Raw genomic sequence first — 19,599 nt, forward strand, 5'->3', positions numbered from 1 at the left:
CAGGGGTCGCTGTCTGTAAAACTCTGGAATTCCAACTATTGATTTCACTTTTGATGCACTATTGATACATTTTTTTACAATGCATGTAAATAGCTTAAAATACACATGCAACTACATTTTAATTTATAAGACAAAAAACACACCCACTAAAAAACAGGTCAAGAAAAAGAGCTTGAGGCTTGTTTTTAGCTTTTTTTTGCTGCATCACGTCACAAATTTAATCAGGTCAAGTCAAAAATACATTTTTATAGATATTTTTTCATATTATCTGTCTGCTACATGAAATAAACACAATCATCAGGAGGAATTATTTACGTTAATCACAAGGCCGTACACTTAGTAAGACGGTAAAAGAACCCAAACAAAGGTACAAAGGTGTGCGCAGAAAGAGAGAGAGAGAGTGAGGGCGAGGTGTACTTGGTGGTCAAAGTACAGCATCCGTTACACAAGGACCAGTGCTTAACACAAACCATCATGTTGTCATGGCAGACAAGACAAGCCTCATGAATTAAACCCTGCTGGAAATCAACACACACTAGACGATAGCATACAGTTACAACACACTCAGTTAAGATGATTTGAAACCTTCTTGTGTATTAGCCAGATGGAGGTCTTACACATTTGATGCATTTGTGAATGGATTTAACATGATTTTAACAATATACCAAGAGGATTGGCATGTTCAACAAAACAACCAAATGAACCCTCAGTGTTAGTGGTATATCATCTGTTGATGTTGATTGATTTTAGGTACTCATGTCCAGTAAAAGGGGGAAATGAAGCAAAGATGGAATCAAATGGAGGTTGATTGGTAAACAGTGTTGCACAGGATAGAAGTGCATTCTATCCTGGAAGGGCAGAGAATAGCAACCCTTTGTAGCTCACATCTGACGGCCTTATTGTTGTCTCATTAGGTAGAAACCTCAGAGAGAAAAGATCAAATGTGTCCCATATTGGTGAATCTTCTGTCCATGTATTTACACCCTGCCAAAAATAATTTAATTAAGTTCCAAAAAGCATTATAAACCCAGAGAATGAGTAGATGGTAAAACACTGCATGCTGAAAACAAGAGCAGTGACTGCTCCAAGTGTGGTCGAGCAAATTCTTTTTTACAGGGATGGCCGGACATCCATGACTGGATTGTACGAGTGTGTCCTCATGAGTAATTCTCTCTGTGTGCCTGTGGATGTCCCCACTGCGTCCTCAGCTCACTGTGGCAAGGCTTTCAAGATGGCATTCACCTCCTCGGCTACTGCCGTCAGCGCAAACTCAAACTGGTCCTGATCAGGACGAGAGGTGGGGAACAGAAATAACAAGAAGGGAACGTAAGAGTGGAAGGTGGGAGAGGGATGGTTACAAATCGCACAGAGGAAGACAACTGGATTATGATTGATGGACGTCCACCTTAAAAGTGCTGAAATAGTGCAAACACACAGACGTATGGTACCTTGGTGCGGACTAAGCCAGGTCTCTGGTCTCTGATGTGCTCCAGGGAGGCTGCGATGTCAATCTCCTTCACTCCTAACAACAACAGAAACCGGGTTTGAGGCTTTGGTAAAAAAAAATGTAATCCTCTTGCAACAAAAGATAGTAACCTTCTCTCTAAACCTTCTTTAAAACAATAAAAATGAACATGAATTTAAAATAATCCCAACAACTAAGAACAAATTGTGATGCAATCCAATTGATGTTAGCGTGACACTAAAATAAACCTTCAGTGTAAAGACTATAGGATGTGGTTGTGCATGTTGAAACAGAACACAAAATAAAATCCAGCTAACTTTCTCTATTAAGCCCTACGTTACTGACCAACATCCATGAATGATTGATCCATACCTTAATGAGGAATAATAATAAAAATGTCACATGAGCAGAATTATTTTACTTTATTGTGACTATAGCCCCTTCTGCTGTCCACAAAAGGTAACACATCAGTGTAGGCCTACACACTGAGCTGTTATGAGCAAACTTCAGCGTAAATTCACTCTCTCACCATATGTGGACCTTGTTTACGAAATTAATTATACCCTATATAAATGTGTGTGTGTGTGTGTGTGTGTGTGCGTGTGAGCGCATCTCACCCTTGGCCATGCGGTTCAGCACCATGTCAATGAGGATGTACGCGCCGGTCCGGCTAGTGCCATCACTGTGAGAGTGACAGGTATGAAGGAAATAGTGTGTTTACCTCAATCTGCTTACAAACTCATATTGGTCATATTGTGTGATTCTACCAAATCTCATGTTTTACAGAAATCATTTGGTATATTGTTTTACCCGCAGTGAACGATGATTGGGCAGGAACGACCTCTGTAGCATTTATTCACTTTCCTGAAAAGCAGGAACAAGGAACAGCAGAGAAAGAAAGGATAACAGAATTTTTTTTATTATTATAAATTAGTTACTATAAACTTTGTAATCACAACTAACCTTGTTCACACATTTAATAAATATACATACATTACTTCAATCAGGATTCAAGATATTAATAAATGCTGAAACAGTAAGATCAGGAATGAGGTAAAGGAAGTCAGGACAGGAACAAGTAGAAAGTGCATGAGGTTTTGGACGACTGTGAGATGATAAAACAGGAAAGAATAGGTGAAGAGGAAGCCACAGATTCACTGTCCCTCTTGCAGTAGTCAGTCACACCTGCCAATGCTCATTTTTGTGACTATGCAACTGGAGCCAGAGTACTAGCTGCAAACCACAAAAATGACACTGGGAGATGTTAAAATACAAACCCATCAACCTGCACACTGGGGGAGAGGGAGAGAGAGAGAGCAACGGTGATGACTAGGGTATGGAATGTCGCACACGCCAGGCAGAATGACAAAAAGATGGACGTGATGAGGGCGATCAGGAGGATTTGAACCCACTGATGTGTTCGGGTACCAGTTACCACAACATTACACCCATCTCATCCTGACCCCCTGTTTTCTCCATCCTGTTGAAATCAAGGGCACATGTTGGGGTAGTCTGGGTGTAAATGTGTAATTGTAGAGGCGCTTACCTGCGGAAGTCCAGCAGTGGTCGCGTGGAGGTGGGGATGCCGTCAGACGGCCAGCTCAGCAGGTGAAACTGCGTCAAAGTTCTGGTCTCTTGCGTCTGGACGTTCTTCAGGTAGAAGCTGCGCACCAGGTAGTCTTTGCACCAGATGTGCTCCGACACCAGGTTCACCTGATGAACACAAAGAGACGGAGAGGGAAAGAAAGAGCGGGAGGGATGGCAGACACAAAAGAGACATGAACAAGAGGGCAAACTAAATGATGGATGCAACATTTGAATACACAATATTTGTTTTCTCTCTTAAAAAAGAAAAAGGCCTTATTATTGTGATTACAGATGTGAATTAACGGTTTGGGGAACACATACCATTAAAGAGGGGAATGGCCATTTTTGTTTAATGCTTTTAATAAGAACATTTTACATTGAATGTACAATATACGTTTTTGTATTTAGTTTTTTTCCCCCTCAAAATGTTGATTTAAATCCGAATTATGCAATTACAATTGTGTATTTAATTGCAGAGATCTGACTTTATCTAAACTCTGAGATCAATCTCGGATTAATCTAAATATTTCTTAACATAACCCTGCACTTCTTGTGTACATATTTGTTTTGAACAAAACTACTATAACCGCCGGTCGAATGCAGAGAAGAAATACCTCTTACTCTGTAAGAACATTATGAAAAGAGACTGTGCTAAATGTGAAATGAAGGGTTGTGAGCGCCGACAGGAAATGAACCTCATAGATGTGGTAGAGGGATGAGCCCTCATCAGGCCAGTATCGCTCGCACTGTTTCACTCCATCTTCCACCAGAGCCGTCATCATCACTATCACTGTGCAGCCGTTCTCCCACACCATCTGTGGATTGGAGAGAACACACACACACACACAAACACACACACACACACACACACACACACACACACACACACACACACGCACACACACACACACACACACACACACACACACACTTAAATATAAATGTGAGTAACAAGGCATATTTCCTGCAGATGGACTGAATGGTCCAACGGCCTACGTCATTAAAGTAAATCCTCTAAATTGTGAGTGAGACAGAAAAATAATAGAACAGAGATTGCACTGACCTGCCAGAAATCAGCGACAGTATGAGCCAGTGGTCCCTGTGCGGCGATATAAGCTGGCTGGCGAGGGTCATGATCACACTGTGGAGTTAAAAAACGAAAAGAAAGAGAGCTGAATTTTCTAGTTAATTTTTTTCATGATGATTCTAAAACAGATATGAGTCACAGCAAGGGAGCATTATAATGTTATACAGAGAAGTGGTTATACATGCATCAGACAGAGGCTTTTCTTTGACCTCATGGGCATTAATTACATTTGACAGATTAGACTTGAATCAGGTCTAAGTGTTCATATTCTGATAGAGAGACAGGCTTTGGCAAATCCAAATAGATATAGTATTCACAGATTTTCTTTCTCTTGTAACAAAGAATGCATTTCTTGCTGAACTCATCAACAATGAAGATCTATCAGCAATATATACTCTGTACAAATATGTTCCAATATTTCAAATGTATTGATGTATTGATCATCAGACATAATGATCATCAGAACTTTTTTATTTAAATCCTCATATTGTATAAGGGGATTAATCGCCAACCAACAAACCAAAAATGATAAAAACCATACACCCTGAATACAAGTTTTAGATTGTTTGAAGAATTCTCACAATGGTGCTGGCATTGATGTAGTCTTGTTTATTGGAATTCACTTCAGTCTTCAGCTTCACCCGAGAGTGATCATCTGGAAAAGGAAACAGCTGTCAAGAACGAGTCACTGCATGAATGACGAGGAAATATGATTGATGTAAACATGACAGCATCACAGAGAGAGAAAGCAATGATTACAGTGACACACTGATGAACTAACAGGGGAGAGATTCAGCATGTCTGTTCTTGTCCATGTTGCTCGGGAGTTGCGCCACAGCTACTGAACTGGGATCAGCCTGGTAGGAGCACAACGCCTCCCACTCCCTCTGAAGGCGGTCCTTATTACGCAGATGATCCTCCATATACGCCTGACAGAGACATGCACATAAAGTGTGAGCAGTTAATGGAAGAGAAAAGGTATGATTTTCACAGCGAGAGATTCCTTCGCTACAGCAGGAAGTCTAGTCTCGTCAATAACTCACCAGTATCATGTGACCAGTAGAGATGTCCATGTTGGACTGGGCTGGCTCTTCGCTCCAGGACGGGGTGGAGCTGTGGGTGGAGGACGGGCTGTGCTGGGGACCGTCGCTGAACTGGGAGGAAACGCTGCTGACGCGGGACGTGTCCGTACCCCTCCGACCACCAGCACCTGTGGCTATGGCGGAGCCCACCATGCTGCTGCTGCCGCCGACCACACAGTCCTGGCGGGACAGGGAGGTTTTGGATGCCATGTGTTGCCGACATAGCTCCTGAGTGGAAAGTACGTTAAATAAAACTATATACAAATAACTATGATAAATGTAATAACATGTATTGTCTTTTATTTAACTTATAGTCATTCATCTGCCTGATCTAAGAGACATTTCTTCATTATTACCTATATGCTCTGAATAACAAATGCAAATTCACACATTTATTGCCCTTTTGAGCGTCCATAATGTGGTTTCTTACACTTTTACACCAAACTATTATACCATGGAGACATTGACACCAAGGTGAAAACAAACAAACAGACAAGGACATTATATAAAATGGCCTTTACTGAGTCCCGAATCTCCCCATGTGGCCTTACCTGGTAGTCAAAGTGTGTTTCTGCTCCTCCCTCTGGCCCCAGTCCAAGCTTTCCATTGGCCACTTGCTGAGCATAGTGCCTGAGACATGCTACGGCCATGGCCAATACCAGCACACTTCCTACGACTGCCATGGAAACAAGGGTGACGACTGTGCCACTGGAGCCCTGGGAAACCCTGGTTACCTGGGGGAGACCCCGTGCATCTGTCCTCTGGGAAAAACATACATCATAAAGAATAAGCAAGACATGGGCAGTGGGGAAATGGCACACATGAAAACATATTATTATCTCAGCATAGTGCTATTTCCTTTTGTTGACGTGTCCATCTTGCCTTTTGAGAGTATAGTCAACCCAAGCTAAGACACCTCTGGGACTCGCCACTGGAATCCAAAGGTCACTCATCTCATTCTAGCAACACATTTGTTTGGATGTAACTATACATGACAGCGCGGTGGGTTCGGTGATGTTGAGTTATAAGGACAGAGGTCTGAAAAGTCATGATCGTATGAACCAGGAACCTGTTAGAAAGACAGTAGTGTGTCGTTCCACCCCTTCTTCATCTTCTTTTCTATCTTTTAGTACCGTTTTCACTCTGCTGCCCAATACAGCTGAATTCATTAATTACCACGTTAATGTAAAACTGTAAATTGTAAGTGTAAATCAGTATTCAAAATCATGCTTTCATTAAAACTGAATTCATTGAAAGAATAATGTCATTTTTTGATGAATTGATACACATGTTCCGTTAATGACTATTACAATATTATCTGCAGCCCTGGGTTCAATCAGCGTGTGCGTTTGTGTCTGTTTGTGTGAGTGAGTGTGTGTGTGTGTACTCCTGATATTCTGTCTAAATTGTTAACCCATTACACATGCAGTTTGAGATGCAGGCGATGATTCAAAGGCCAGGAATAAGACACCTAGTGTGGGTTAGTGTGCACATAATGAGGCCAATGACACCTGTGACTGTTGCCATAGCACCTGGGATCTGGGAGCCACAGTGGGGGGGGGGAGATGAAGAACCATGGCAACAAGTGAGATGATGGTTATGAGGTGCAGACTCGCTGATTTGTTCTGGCCACTTGCACTCCAGGTGGCACATGCTCGGGGGTTTAAGCACACAGACAAACACCCACACACAATTTTGCAGCACAGCAAGTGTAGTGGTGGATGGAAAATAAGCTCTATAACCAAGATGGGTGCACTGCCTCCATCTGTGCTGCGTCAAAGTACAGAGCAGCGCTCGTGCTCATAAAAGTAATATTTCTTGCAAAAAATTGAGCTCATTTTCTTCATTTGATGTGATACCAAACACAAGCTCCACGTTTGAAAACAGACCCCGAGTCAGTCCGTCGTCCTGTCTGAACCATTTCGCAAGCAATCATTTCATGGTACCCTTTCAAATCCCTGAACATCCCTGGGTTAAGATACAAGATCAAGTCACTCTGTAACTACAAAAGACAGCCGCAAATAAAGTAAAGTAAAACCAATTCAGTGAGGAGCTGGTAGTCTGTCTAATTTCACACCAACAAGTCTGATCATCTGTGTGTGTGCGTGTGTGTGTGTGTGTGTGTGTGTGTGTGTGTGTGTGTGTGTGTGTGTGTGTGTTTACCTCTCCCACACCAGTCTGCACAATCTTAAAGCCTGTCTCAGACTCCAGGAAGTTCTTTTCATTGACTGTTTGGGTGAAAAAAAACACAAGAAACAATTGTTATTTGAGAAAAGTGTGATGTGAGAGCGACTTCTCCCTTCATGTTGAGGGAGGTGTTCGGGTGTCTGTGTGTTTTTGCGCCTCACCAGCTTTAGCAGCGACCTCTGCAGCCGTCATGTTGTGATCATTCTGGCGGATACGGAACGTCAGCGCAGGGCCCACCACACTGGCAACACAAAACCACAGGGACACACATGTTGGATGCTTCAGAACTTGGAAAACTACTCTTTGACTACTTTTTAGCACACTGGCACACACAAAACGGTGGTGTTACCTGATGTTGATGAAGCTGCTGGTTGTCAGGTGTATCTTATCAGCCAGTAGCGCCAACAGCTTCACTCCATCATACAAACTCAAGGGACTACAAATGAAAAACATAATTATCCTCTTTTTAAACGTCATGTTTATTATGTGCTATTAGCTGCTCTTTAGTGGCAATTAACATGACAATTAGTGATTTCACATATTGCCACTTCCTGACAGCCTTTGTGAGGACATCTATTCTACAAACTCAGAGTCGGTATTTCCTGACAATAATGATTGGCTCCACAGGAAGATATGTGCTTCTTGTTTTCACAGTTTATTTGTAATAAACAGAAAGTTTAATTTGATCGAGTGCTGACCTCTGGTTGGTGACTATGTACCCATACTCCTCCTTGGCTCCTGTACCCTCAACCAGTGGCGGCCCCTGCTCCTTCAAGCCTGCTCCACCTTCAGCAGGGGCGGCCTGCGGAGGCTGGGAGGCAGAAGTGAGGACGCTGGCACTCTTGGCTTGAGGTGTAGATGGGACTGAGGCGGATGTGGGAGCAGGAGGGGCCTCAGGGGGACCAGGAACAGGGGCGGCCTTCTCCGGCTTATGGGACACACTGTCTGTTTTTAGTAGCTGCATCTGAGGGGGAATAATAGAAGACGCATCGGTGAAAAAAAAGGTGTTGGATTTCTTCTTGTGAACACTGCTGACAACGAATGCTGACATACCTGCTTGAGGGTAATGAGGTCTTTCTCAATTGGATCTGTGTTAAGACAGATAGACTGATGTTTTTAATGAAATACTACAATAAATCACAATTTAATATCTGCGTAATCTGTTTTAGCCATTTACTCAAGGGTTCTATTCATCACTTTCAGAATGTATTACAATTATCTCCACCATCTTAGAAAAAGCCGCACTTGTTTTACAGTCACAGATTGGTTGTAGCATGAAAACCGAAGGTAATACTGTAATAGTCATTTTAACTGGGTTGTAACCTTAAATCCTTCATATATATATATATATATATATATATATATATATATATATATATATATATATATATATATATATATATATATATATATAAATATATAGATGTAGATTTTGTAGCTTGATATTGAAACTTCATATTCCAGTTGTATGTGTAAAAGGAGCCGGTGTTTCTATTTAGTTGTTGCTTTGAAATGACTGAAAGACTACCTGTTTTGTCTTGGGCTTGCATCAGCTGCAGAATGAGGGCCAGCTTGTAGAGCTGCTCTTGACTGAGCTCTCTGGGGTCAACTCCGTACCTCTTCAAGACTCCTGACATCCTCTGGAGAAGGTCATCTAACACAGGACACCAAAGTTAGCATCATCTTTTTACTTACCAATTAAAAAATTGGATGAACGTGTATGTGCACACTGTGTAAGTACTCCCTCTGCTTAAATCTGCTGAAATAACATTAAGTTCCTTTTCCTCACCATTGTTTCCAGACTGAGCGCTGATCTGCTGAGGAACTTTTTTATTCTGCTGAGTTTGTTGTCTGTCAGCAGTACCAATTCTCTCCTCTAGGGTGTAGTCTTCCACATAGTCCACTGGTATCGCTAGTTCCAGGTCCTCATAATAAGGCAGACCTGCTCATAAAATCATAGTTGATGATGGCAAAGATAATTGTTTAGTTATGTTTTTGACTGTTTAATTAATGAAATAGCTTCCAAAAAGTTTTGTTTCTTGTGTGTCTTCTTTTTGAAAACCAAACATGCTGTTTACCTGCACGAGTCATGGAAGCGGCCCCTCGGTGGCGATTAGAAGGCTGAGCAGACGCTAGGTATACAGACAAGGCTTCCTGTAGCAGCTGCCTGTCACGTTCTTGTTCTCTTTGATTGGCCTGGGACCTTGAAGAAGGACGGGCATAACCAGCTCCTGCTCCAATCAGTGATCTCTCAATGTCATCTTGATATCTATGCTGGAATCAGGAGAGGTACACTGATTTAGTGTGTGCATATGTGTGATGCCTAAGATCTATGCATTTTCCTTTTCATTGACACTACTGTAATAATCCTTAATACAGGTTTCCAAAGTATTTACCACAATTGCACTATTTTCCTAAGATTGTGTTTAACTCTAGAGTTGGGATTTAATGCGTGAATTGTTATCTTTTGTAAGAAAAATTGTGCCTGGGACTAGTTTTGTAGATTGATCCACACGCACATACTCTACAGACACTAATGATGTGTGTTTGTGCACCCAGTGGCAGGCCGTCAGGGCCTGCTAAGCCTTCTCTGCTGGCCTAAACAGAATCACAAAGTTATAGCTATTTTATAATTTAAGTTTGAAATTCTTTAAAAAAAAAAAGTTAAATTAATTGTTTTTCACAAATAAAACATGTACTATAAATAATTTTCCCTATTAGCGTATTTTCTCATTGCTCAGCTCCTGTCTTGTCTGCTCCTCAGCTTCTGGCTACTCGCGGACAGCTTCACAGCTGTTAAGCGCTCTGCTTAACGCTCTTGTTTCTCTCTGTGGTGGAAAAGCCGGTTAAACTACATGGTGACGGCCAGCTAGATAGGGCTCTGTACGAGTGATTCTTCACAGGGACAAGGACCTCAGCAGCAGGTAGAAAATCCACGACCCGCCACTGTGTGTACCTGGTGGTATGTGTATGGGTCCATTGAGGCTGTCTGCATGCGGAGTTTGGTCTGAGGAGGTTCGACAATCATGTAGTCCAGGTAGTTGCTACCAGGAGGCGCGGACCCTGTCTTAGAACTATGTTGGTGGAGGACGTTCTGTTTGGACCTGGCGGCACAGAGAAAAACAAAGAGATGAATAAGATAAATACACAGGGCTTGGGTGGAGGTAGGGATGAAAGAACAGGTCCAGAAGTAAATAGAGGGGGACTCCACCAGGGTGTAGTAAAGGATTGTCTCTAACTCTGTCCTTTGACTTATTTGCTTCATGTAAAATGTGCACTACTCACTGCATATCACTGTAACTGGAGGGTACTTACTGAGACGAATGAGACGAGGAGGAAGAGGAGGAAGAGGAGTTTGGTTTAGAGGGTTGGGTGGTATGGGGAACTCTCCTCAGCTCCTTTGATAAAATATACTGAGTGATGTCATCTTGCCAGGAAAGACCTGTACACACACACACACACACACACACACACAAAGAAGTTTAGAGAGCAAGACAAAGGTGTCCGTGAAGGAGAGAGAGGTTTGCTGAAATCAATAATTCCTTATGGGATATATCTTGAAGAGGATTTATGCCTGTATATTGTACTATACTATTTTGTGTTTAGTACTAGCATGCTAAGCTAAAGCGCTAAACTAAGCATTGTCCTTTTGAACATGTTAGCATGCTGACGTGAGCATTTAGCTCAAAACACAGCTGTAGTAGGGATAATGGTCTAGGCTTAATAATGCAAATAGAATGTAGTTTTCATATGAAAATGGCTAAAATTACCCTCAAAAGACACATCAAATCACACAGATGTTGTCAAAAACTTTGACTCTCCTCACTGTCGCTTAGAAGCAATGGAGTATTTACACTCGAACAGTTTTAGATTAGTAAAGAAATGCTGGTGATGATTTCCATGTATCCTCTCACCTTGTAGCATGAGCTGTTTGAGGACTTCCTGCATCCTTTTCAGAACAGGAACTGACACCTGGTACTGGACCAGGTCCTGCTTAGCAGTACGACACTGACCAAACAGCCCATCTGGAAGGAACAGACACACACACACACACACACACACACACACACACACACACACTGTCAACATTTTAACTCGTATTTTGCCAATATAATCTTTTGAGATTTATTTTTAAAGTGATTTTAAAGGCCATCATCTAGGGCACTTGAGTAGAACATGTATAATAAGTTTTGCGTAACACTTGTGCTTTTTCTATCCTAACAAATCAAAATGGGTGCTCTGAAAAAGGAAAATCGAAAATACAGTCGCTGAAAGCAAATGTAACAAGGCTCTACAGTTATTGATGTTTGTATTTTCTTAGTCTTTTAGCTTTAATTGTATACATTTCCCCCACAAATATGTCAGTGAATCTGGCCTTGAGGTATAGTCCAGTATTTTGCAGTAATACTCATAATTCTTATATAGCCCACACCACACTAGCCCACAGCAGTGAGTCATAGTTTTGAAGTACAGCCCACACACTTACAATGCTTGTCACTGCTTTTGACAAGGTTCTACCACTGTCAGTGAGTGTGCTTTAGTTTAGTTGTTAACCTGTAGGCAGCCTCATGACAACAGAAACAAAAGGATAGCATTTTTTTTGCTCAGTATTATTTTCTGCACACTGTTCTCATATCCTGATCATAAATTAATCCATTTTTTGATCCTTTGCGGTTCATGTTCAAAATGCAACAATTTCATGCATCCACTCTTCAGCCATGCTGATTTATCAATATGAGGTCTATGTTGTGGAAATAATTCTGTTCGGGAGAAGAGTTCAAAGGTGTCAATCAAATATGACAAATAAGCAGAGTTTCTCTGGACAAGACACAATGCCTCCGTTCGTTTATTAATGCTTGCGCAAGCAGGGAGAAATCTCAACAGTCGTGAATCATCAATGCCTATCTAGGTTTCTACAAAAATCATTATTTCGACAACCAGTTATATACAATTTCAAATGACCATCCCTTCCGACCCATCTCATCTCTAATGTGTTCTCACTATATCGAACATGTGATGTACATTGGACTGTGTGTTCCACGTCAGCATATACTGTACATTGAAGATCTTCCATGTGGTTTGTACATTAACCTGATCCATATTATATTTTCAACCAATCGCATGTCTCCACATGGATCAATCCTTGTGATCAAAAGATGACTGTGTGTCTTACATCAGCATAAATCATTTCCTCCTGCGTGATCTGAACGTTCTTTTACCAGGTAGTCAGCACCTTAAAGCTCTTATCAGCTGGTACTACTTGCACATTAATCATTGATCTGAGCACACATCATTATTAAAACCTCAGGTACATACAGAGATGTGTTTAAAATACAGCATGTAGATATTTTTCCATCACATCTATGACTTAGATGATGCATCCTTTCGAAATAAATTACTATAATGTTTGGACATAAACCACAATGAAAAGTAGCTGGAAACAGGACATCAAGCGGGTCATGCTGGAAAATGTCTGTCCTACTCGCTGTCCTGCTTCAGTGTCACATACAAAAGATGCAGGTTAATCAACGGAGTTAGATACTGAGAGTTGTAAATGTCTTACTTTAGAGCTACTGTTATCAATATCACATCAGAACATATAGGAGGTTTAACTCTGGAATCTATGTGAGTGCAAATGAAAATATTTCAGAAGGAAAAGAGTCAGACTGCGATGTGATGGGAATAAAGATAAAGCAGAGCAGACTATATATTATGTGGCGCACTGATGAGTCACCACACTACACTGGCTAAATCTCCCTCGAGCCAACCTGCCACGATGAGACAGTAGGCCTAAATGGTTATTCTGAACAGATTAGTGAGGATTAATGTTTTTATAGCCACAAAATTGTATAGGAAACAGAACAGCTTGTTATTTTGCCACTCGCCATATTGAAGAGTGAGTAGATGATGTTTTCAACAGCCTTGTTTTACTGTGCAAGAGATACAAAATATTGAACTAATGTGTGCATCCTTCCCTCTACTATTTCCCAACCCAATCATTGAAACCTGTAATCAAATCACAAATACGTGATGTTAATGATGTGACATCACACAGGATATTGTATTTTCTGGCAAGCAAATGCACTGGAAGGGTGGATATGCAGTAGCTCTTATCACTGGTGCTGAACTGACTGATGACAGAGAGAAGAGGAATGTGAGGAGGATGAATGGAGGAGGAAGGGAGAGAAGACAGAAAACTGCACGGCTTGATTGGATTGGGACTATTTCTGGAGCTTGGGGTATTTCAGTAGATATCACTTTTGTGCAGGGAACATACTGTAGTATTCAGTGTTGGACAGTGAATATATATTACATCAAAGAGATGCAATGTTTGTCTCAAATGACATGATGCTGCAAATAATTATTCAAATTAATTAGTCTTAGTCTAAGCAGTCTTTAATAGGTTAAACAGTTGTGCAAGCCCTATAAAGAAGTGTGTGTGTGTGTGTGTGTGTGTGTGTGTGTGTGTGTGTGTGTGTGTGTGTGTGTGTGTGTGCGTGTGTGTACTCACAGTAAAGCCATGCCAACCAATATTTTAGGATTATGTATGGATTTATTGATATTTATTTTGTGTGATTATTATTGAGACATTAACAACACCAACCATCTGAGGATCCCATTTACAATTACAAATAATTAAAAAAGTCCCACCACACCTTCCCTATATATGGCCTGCCCAGATGCATCTGGTACTTCAGCCTGGCAGCCACCTTGTCAACACCTCAAGGAGCTGTTGCTTGACAAGGTCAGGGTGCTACACCTGTGCACACCGCCACTCCAGTGACAATGTACGACCTCATGCTGTTTAACACTGGCCTCAAACTCTAACAGACTCAACAGGCTTACAGCGGAGATGCTTACAACAACATCATTGTGACCTCGGTCCATGTATAAATGACCCTATGTGATACGCACCACTAATAACAAACACCTCCATCTCTGAATATGTTTGAAAGAAATTAAAAAAGCGGAAAAGCCCCATGTCCAACACTGCACACTCCACTCCTTCTAATTACATGTTTTAGAAACAGCAACAACCAAAAACATCTTATTTGCTTGGCAAATCTGTAGGGGCCTGCCACACATCCTGTCACAGACACAAATAAACCACTGCTGAGAGCAACAACAATATGCTGTGCATTCCATTTAGCTCACCAAGACACAATCCATTTTTTCCCATTATGTGTGACAGGCAGCAGGCAAGCAGAAAGAAAAGGACTTTCACTCTAATGAACCTTTTTAGACCAACTATTCCTCAGAAGCCGATTGTGTGGATGCACCACTGCCTCTTCAACCCCATAGAGGAAGCTACTAAATAAGATGGCACCTCTGTCAATAGTATTGAGTAGAAATTGAACATTGAAATTATTTAGTTTAGTTTAATTGAACGATTCACATTAACTGATTATGTAGTGTTATTATTATTTAAGCTCTGCTAGAAGGCATACTTCTTCCTTTTTAGCAGAGGCTAGCTGCTTCGTGTACCGGATCATTCTCACTCAACACAGAGACAACATTTATATTGATAATCTGATTCAACTCATCAGCAAACAAGCCTGCATCAAAAAAGTTGGAATAATAAAGCAGTCTCATAAACACCTGTAATATAATTTCTTCTGTATTTGCATTTGTAAAGACGTCAAACATGTCATCAAATATCATAAAATCATAAATATACGGACAGCTTTAGGTTACGCTTTCTCTGGACTGAAATATTTTCCCCGCACAAGCTACAAAAATAGGCCAATTAGTATTTGTTTTGTGTCTCACAGACATATTGATTGCAGCAAAAAATTGTGTGGGCTATGAAGAGAGAGAGACACACAGAGAGACAAAAGGCTCATTTCAACCTTTCAGACTAAAAACCTTTGAGCCGTTGTTATTTTCCTCTCAGACCCACAGACGAGTATAAATACAGTCCTGCATCTGCTCTTGAGCTGCAAAGCCGCTGATCGTTTTGTATTCCGTCCAATGGCTGTTCATGTGCGTAAGTGCAATTTTCACAGAGAAGTGCGTAAGTGTGCGTCGGTGACTCATTGCTGTATTGCCACAACTGTGGGGGTGTCGACCTCACGATGATGTCAGTGTTGCCATGGAGACAGTAGAGTCAGGGAGGGGCATAGATGAAGAGGGGGAAAGGGAGAGGGGCAGGTGACGGTGAGAGACAGACACATAGGGGCTGAGAGGAAAAATCCTTGACTTGTTTGCACGCTTCCATTCATGTACCGTCTGTGTGTGTGTGTGTGTGTGTGTGTGTGTGTGTGTGTGTGTGTGTGTGTGTGTGTGTGTGTGTGTGTGTGTGTGTGTGTGTGTGTGTGTGTGTGGATGTGTGTGTGTGTATGTGTGTGTGTTTTACTCACCATCTGAGCAGGACTGATCCCTTGTGCACAGTTTTCTCTCAAACAGGCAACCTGAGGGAGAAAGACAGAGAGGGCTAACAGGTACTCAGAGTCTAAATCTGCTTAACCTCACATTTAGAAAACAAAACAAAGTGAGCTTAAGCCTGGCTGACTCATTATAATCAGCTTCAATTGTGGTGACTAAAATACACACACACACACACACACACACACACATCTTTCGTATTCAAATCCCACCTACACTTGACATTTATAAGATTTTTATATAATTGCAAAAGGACATTATAACATAAGGACGTTATTAGCATAAAACCTGCAACTTCTGAAAACCTTGAAATACAAAATCGTCTTATTTTCAGTTGAACTATTTTGCTCCTGCTAAGACATCACCAGAATGCTTTAAAGTAAAATGCTTTATTAAAGGTTGTACAGCCTGTCAGTGTTTCTACATATACCTTTGATAAGCCTGACAGGAGATAACATGTTTTGTGGATGTGAAATACTGATATGACCGATATGATAGTAGGAAAAGATTATGTTTAAGCTACATTGTTATGCTGCTTCGGTAACTGATTTGTAATTAAACAGTGTTGGCACTAATATTTTTGGTCATTTCTTTGAATTAGAATTTTTAGCTGTTCCACTTATTTTAGGATAAGACCTCGTGGCAGTGTGGGAAGGAGCAGGTGGCTGACGACAGATAGGACCAGAAGAATGCATGGATTGTTTCTATCTTTGTCTTTCACGGCACACATCGTCTCTTAGCAGAGGAAACATCGTTTTTTGTTGCTGTTTGCATGTACAAGACCGAAATAAAGGGTATGAAATGACACATAATTATTATCCCAAATCAAATGCAAAAGATGGCAGAACGGTTGTGAATGAAATGGATGGAAAAGATTGAGAACTATTTCCTCAACCTTTGTATGAAGTGACGCAGAACCTACAGCGTTTTCAGTGACTCACCTCTACTTTCTTTGAAGAAAAACCCCCACTGTGCACACACACTGGAAGTGAGTATGTCTGTGATGCCTTCTTTTTTAACTTTAAAAGCTAAGACTATTCTTCAATGACTAATTGAGCAGTTTTCTGGAATTCCTAATTTCCCTTTATATGAAAATATTTGAACGAAAGCTTACTCTCAATATTGCACACACATTTGATGACTTAAAAACAACAACATTCCCATTATCCCAGAGACCTGGGCTCTACAATCTCTGGAGGCTGATGTGAACCTTTGTGTGTCGCTGAAATAATGAGGTATGACTAATTGTTGCACACAGGGGCTTGCAGAAACACACATCACCACAATGTTGACAATACATTATGCATAAATGCCAATCTCAGCCATCAAATAATGACTGGTTGTCCAGGAAGGGACATCTGCTCCAGGGTTGGGCCAATAAAGCAACATGGAGCTAAAGCAAACGCATTAATGGCACAAAATACTTCAACTGTTTGTTTATAGTTTATTTTCTAGGATTTAAAAATGTTTCCATTTCTGGATCTCATTTTATTGTCCTGTGCACTCAACAATGCAACGCATGCATGCACAATGCAACTTGGATGAAGAAGTTAACATTTCCAGAATTCTCCCAAAACAGTAACATACTTTTTTATTTTATTTTAGAAGAACTATTCTATTCATTTAACATGGTAAAAAGTGCACGCTAGCATGGCAAATTAGCTCAAGGGTTCCAATGAATCTCAAATGCAATTTTAGGGGAAACCTGACCTAGCAACAGGTCATATGCTCTTCAGGATACGCCTGGCTGCAGAGACGTCCGTGTCTGTGTGACACTGGACAGTTGGACATATGGGTGGACGGCTAATCAAGTGAACAGATGGGTGGATGCATGTGTGGAAGAACCGAGATGGAAGCAAAGAGGCGTTAATGAATGAACAGACAAAGGGAAGCAACAGTGGTTTCTCTCCGTGGTGCTGAAATCACAGGCACTTACAGAATGGCTTCCCATTGAGCTGTCCATTGTTCATTTTTTCTTTTCATGGTATTTTAGTAAAGCAGTGTTCTCCATTTTTCTGAATATTACGGCACATAAATACTATCAGTTTAATGTTTAGTTTTGCTGTTTTTTTATAATTGGTTTGATAAATTGCAAGTATATTATGGTTCCCTTGCTATTGAAGTGAGCTGCTTCAAATGTCTAAAATCAACTGTAATCAATTGTTCCTCAGGTGTTTAATGCATCACATATGGGTGATTGCGCTCAAATAATAAAATTGACGTAGTAAGCATATAAATATGCCTAAAATAATTCACATTGCTTTATATACAGTCCAAGGTGGAAGGGAATAATGTTAGTGGCTAGAGTTTTTGTCTGAGAAGACTTGAGGGAGATAATTACATTGGCCTTTCTCAATTATGACTTTGATTGAATTCACTCTATACTTCACAAATCTCCACCTCCATGTCTCTTTTTGTCAGCAAAAAATACTTGTGGAATAAAAATAAATACAACCTTTGGGTAAAGTCCTGTATAATGGGTGTGACAATTCACTTGTTGCATCAATTTATCAACAACAAATTATTTCAATTTAATGAATCAATCTATGAAAAGAAAAATAATAATAATTGCAATAACCAATAAGCGGTATTTACTACAGCTGCCATTGTCGTTAATATCAACCTGCTACTGCCCGTTCTCATGCTGAGAGTTAACTGTGAGGTCGACACTGTTCAGGCAACAGTAAATATTTTTTTAAATGTAGAAAACAATTAACTTTCTTTCTTTCTTTCTTTGTTTCTTTCTTTCTTTGTTTGTTTGTTTCTTTCTTTCTGTCTTTCTCCGTCAATATAATATGCAATCGACAGTATATCTCTGATTAAAAGTTTTTTTTTATGTCTTGTGTATAAAGTACCATATTACTTTTTATGGTAAATACTTTTTATCTTTTTTTATGTTTATGGTTTTTTTGCATACCTATTTATCCCCAACAACTGCATTAGGTGGCTTTCCTACTCCCTTCTCAATAGAAAGCACTACAAATGAAAACATAATGCTAGTAACGGCATGAGGAGTGATGGTGGCATGACATGAATCATAATTCTCTAAAAGGGTCCCGAGAAAAATTAATATAACATTCGCTAGACTCATATTTTCTCTTCCTCTCTATCATTCTCCATTTCTCCTCCGCCTCAGCCTAATCTCATCATCAGCATCTACTTTTACCCACACACACATCTCTCTTTGACAAATCATTTACAGGTCGTTTCTGAAGACTGACACGTTTAGACATCCCTATTCAGTCTCTGCTGGAATATGACAGGGGCATGATAGTGATGCCACTGGATAAAGTATCCCACAGTCGGGTGAGATCACCCTGAAGTCATTAGCGACTTAGACACATCATGTTCTTTGGGGAATATTACAGGAATACGACCGTGCATTTCTGATAAGGAACTTGCCATCATCACTTTCGTCACCACGATCATCTTACCGTATTTGTCTGAGATTCCCGGTTGGCACAGCACGGTTAAAAGGAGCAGAGCTCGCCATGGCTTGCGGTGTTGCATGATCCTCTGAAGCCTCCCAGCAGCTGAGGAGATGCAGAGAGAAAGATGCGGAGTCCCCCTTGCTTTGGTCGCCTCTTTTAAATCTCCATCATTTTCAAACGAGTCGCAGCCGTGTCGACAGCTCACATTGCACCCAGAGAGCCCATGTGACAGAAAAACATAAATGAATGGCTGACAAAACTAATTCCACAGCGGCAAGGCGGGGTGTGAGGATGGGGAGGAGGATGTGGACGAGCAACGTAGTGTCGACACACCGCTGCACGACTGCGGAAATAACGTATAGGCTACAACCTGAA

At 40.9% G+C, this 19,599-nt stretch overlaps 1 protein-coding gene across 1 annotated transcript; it reads right to left on the minus strand.

Annotated features, from left to right (window-relative positions):
• Positions 1 to 287: 287 nt before the first annotated feature.
• On the minus strand, positions 288 to 19,303 carry ptprna (protein tyrosine phosphatase receptor type Na; the record flags this gene model as incomplete). The annotated part of the gene is made up of 24 exons (XM_079231250.1): positions 288 to 1,281; positions 1,449 to 1,522; positions 2,083 to 2,147; positions 2,276 to 2,329; positions 3,012 to 3,178; positions 3,748 to 3,867; positions 4,116 to 4,193; positions 4,721 to 4,794; positions 4,921 to 5,068; positions 5,183 to 5,449; positions 5,773 to 5,982; positions 7,385 to 7,449; positions 7,570 to 7,649; positions 7,758 to 7,844; positions 8,107 to 8,372; positions 8,462 to 8,496; positions 8,937 to 9,062; positions 9,198 to 9,350; positions 9,487 to 9,682; positions 10,365 to 10,512; positions 10,724 to 10,850; positions 11,323 to 11,433; positions 15,769 to 15,819; positions 19,228 to 19,303. 24 exons carry the CDS (start codon positions 19,301 to 19,303, stop codon positions 1,210 to 1,212), a joined length of 2,850 nt encoding a protein of 949 aa, XP_079087376.1. The 3' UTR covers positions 288 to 1,209.
• Between the last annotated feature and the right edge of the window lie 296 nt (positions 19,304 to 19,599).

Source organism: Taurulus bubalis, assembly GCF_910589615.1.
Source record: "Taurulus bubalis genome assembly, chromosome: 15".
Lineage (NCBI taxonomy): Eukaryota > Metazoa > Chordata > Actinopteri > Perciformes > Cottidae > Taurulus > Taurulus bubalis.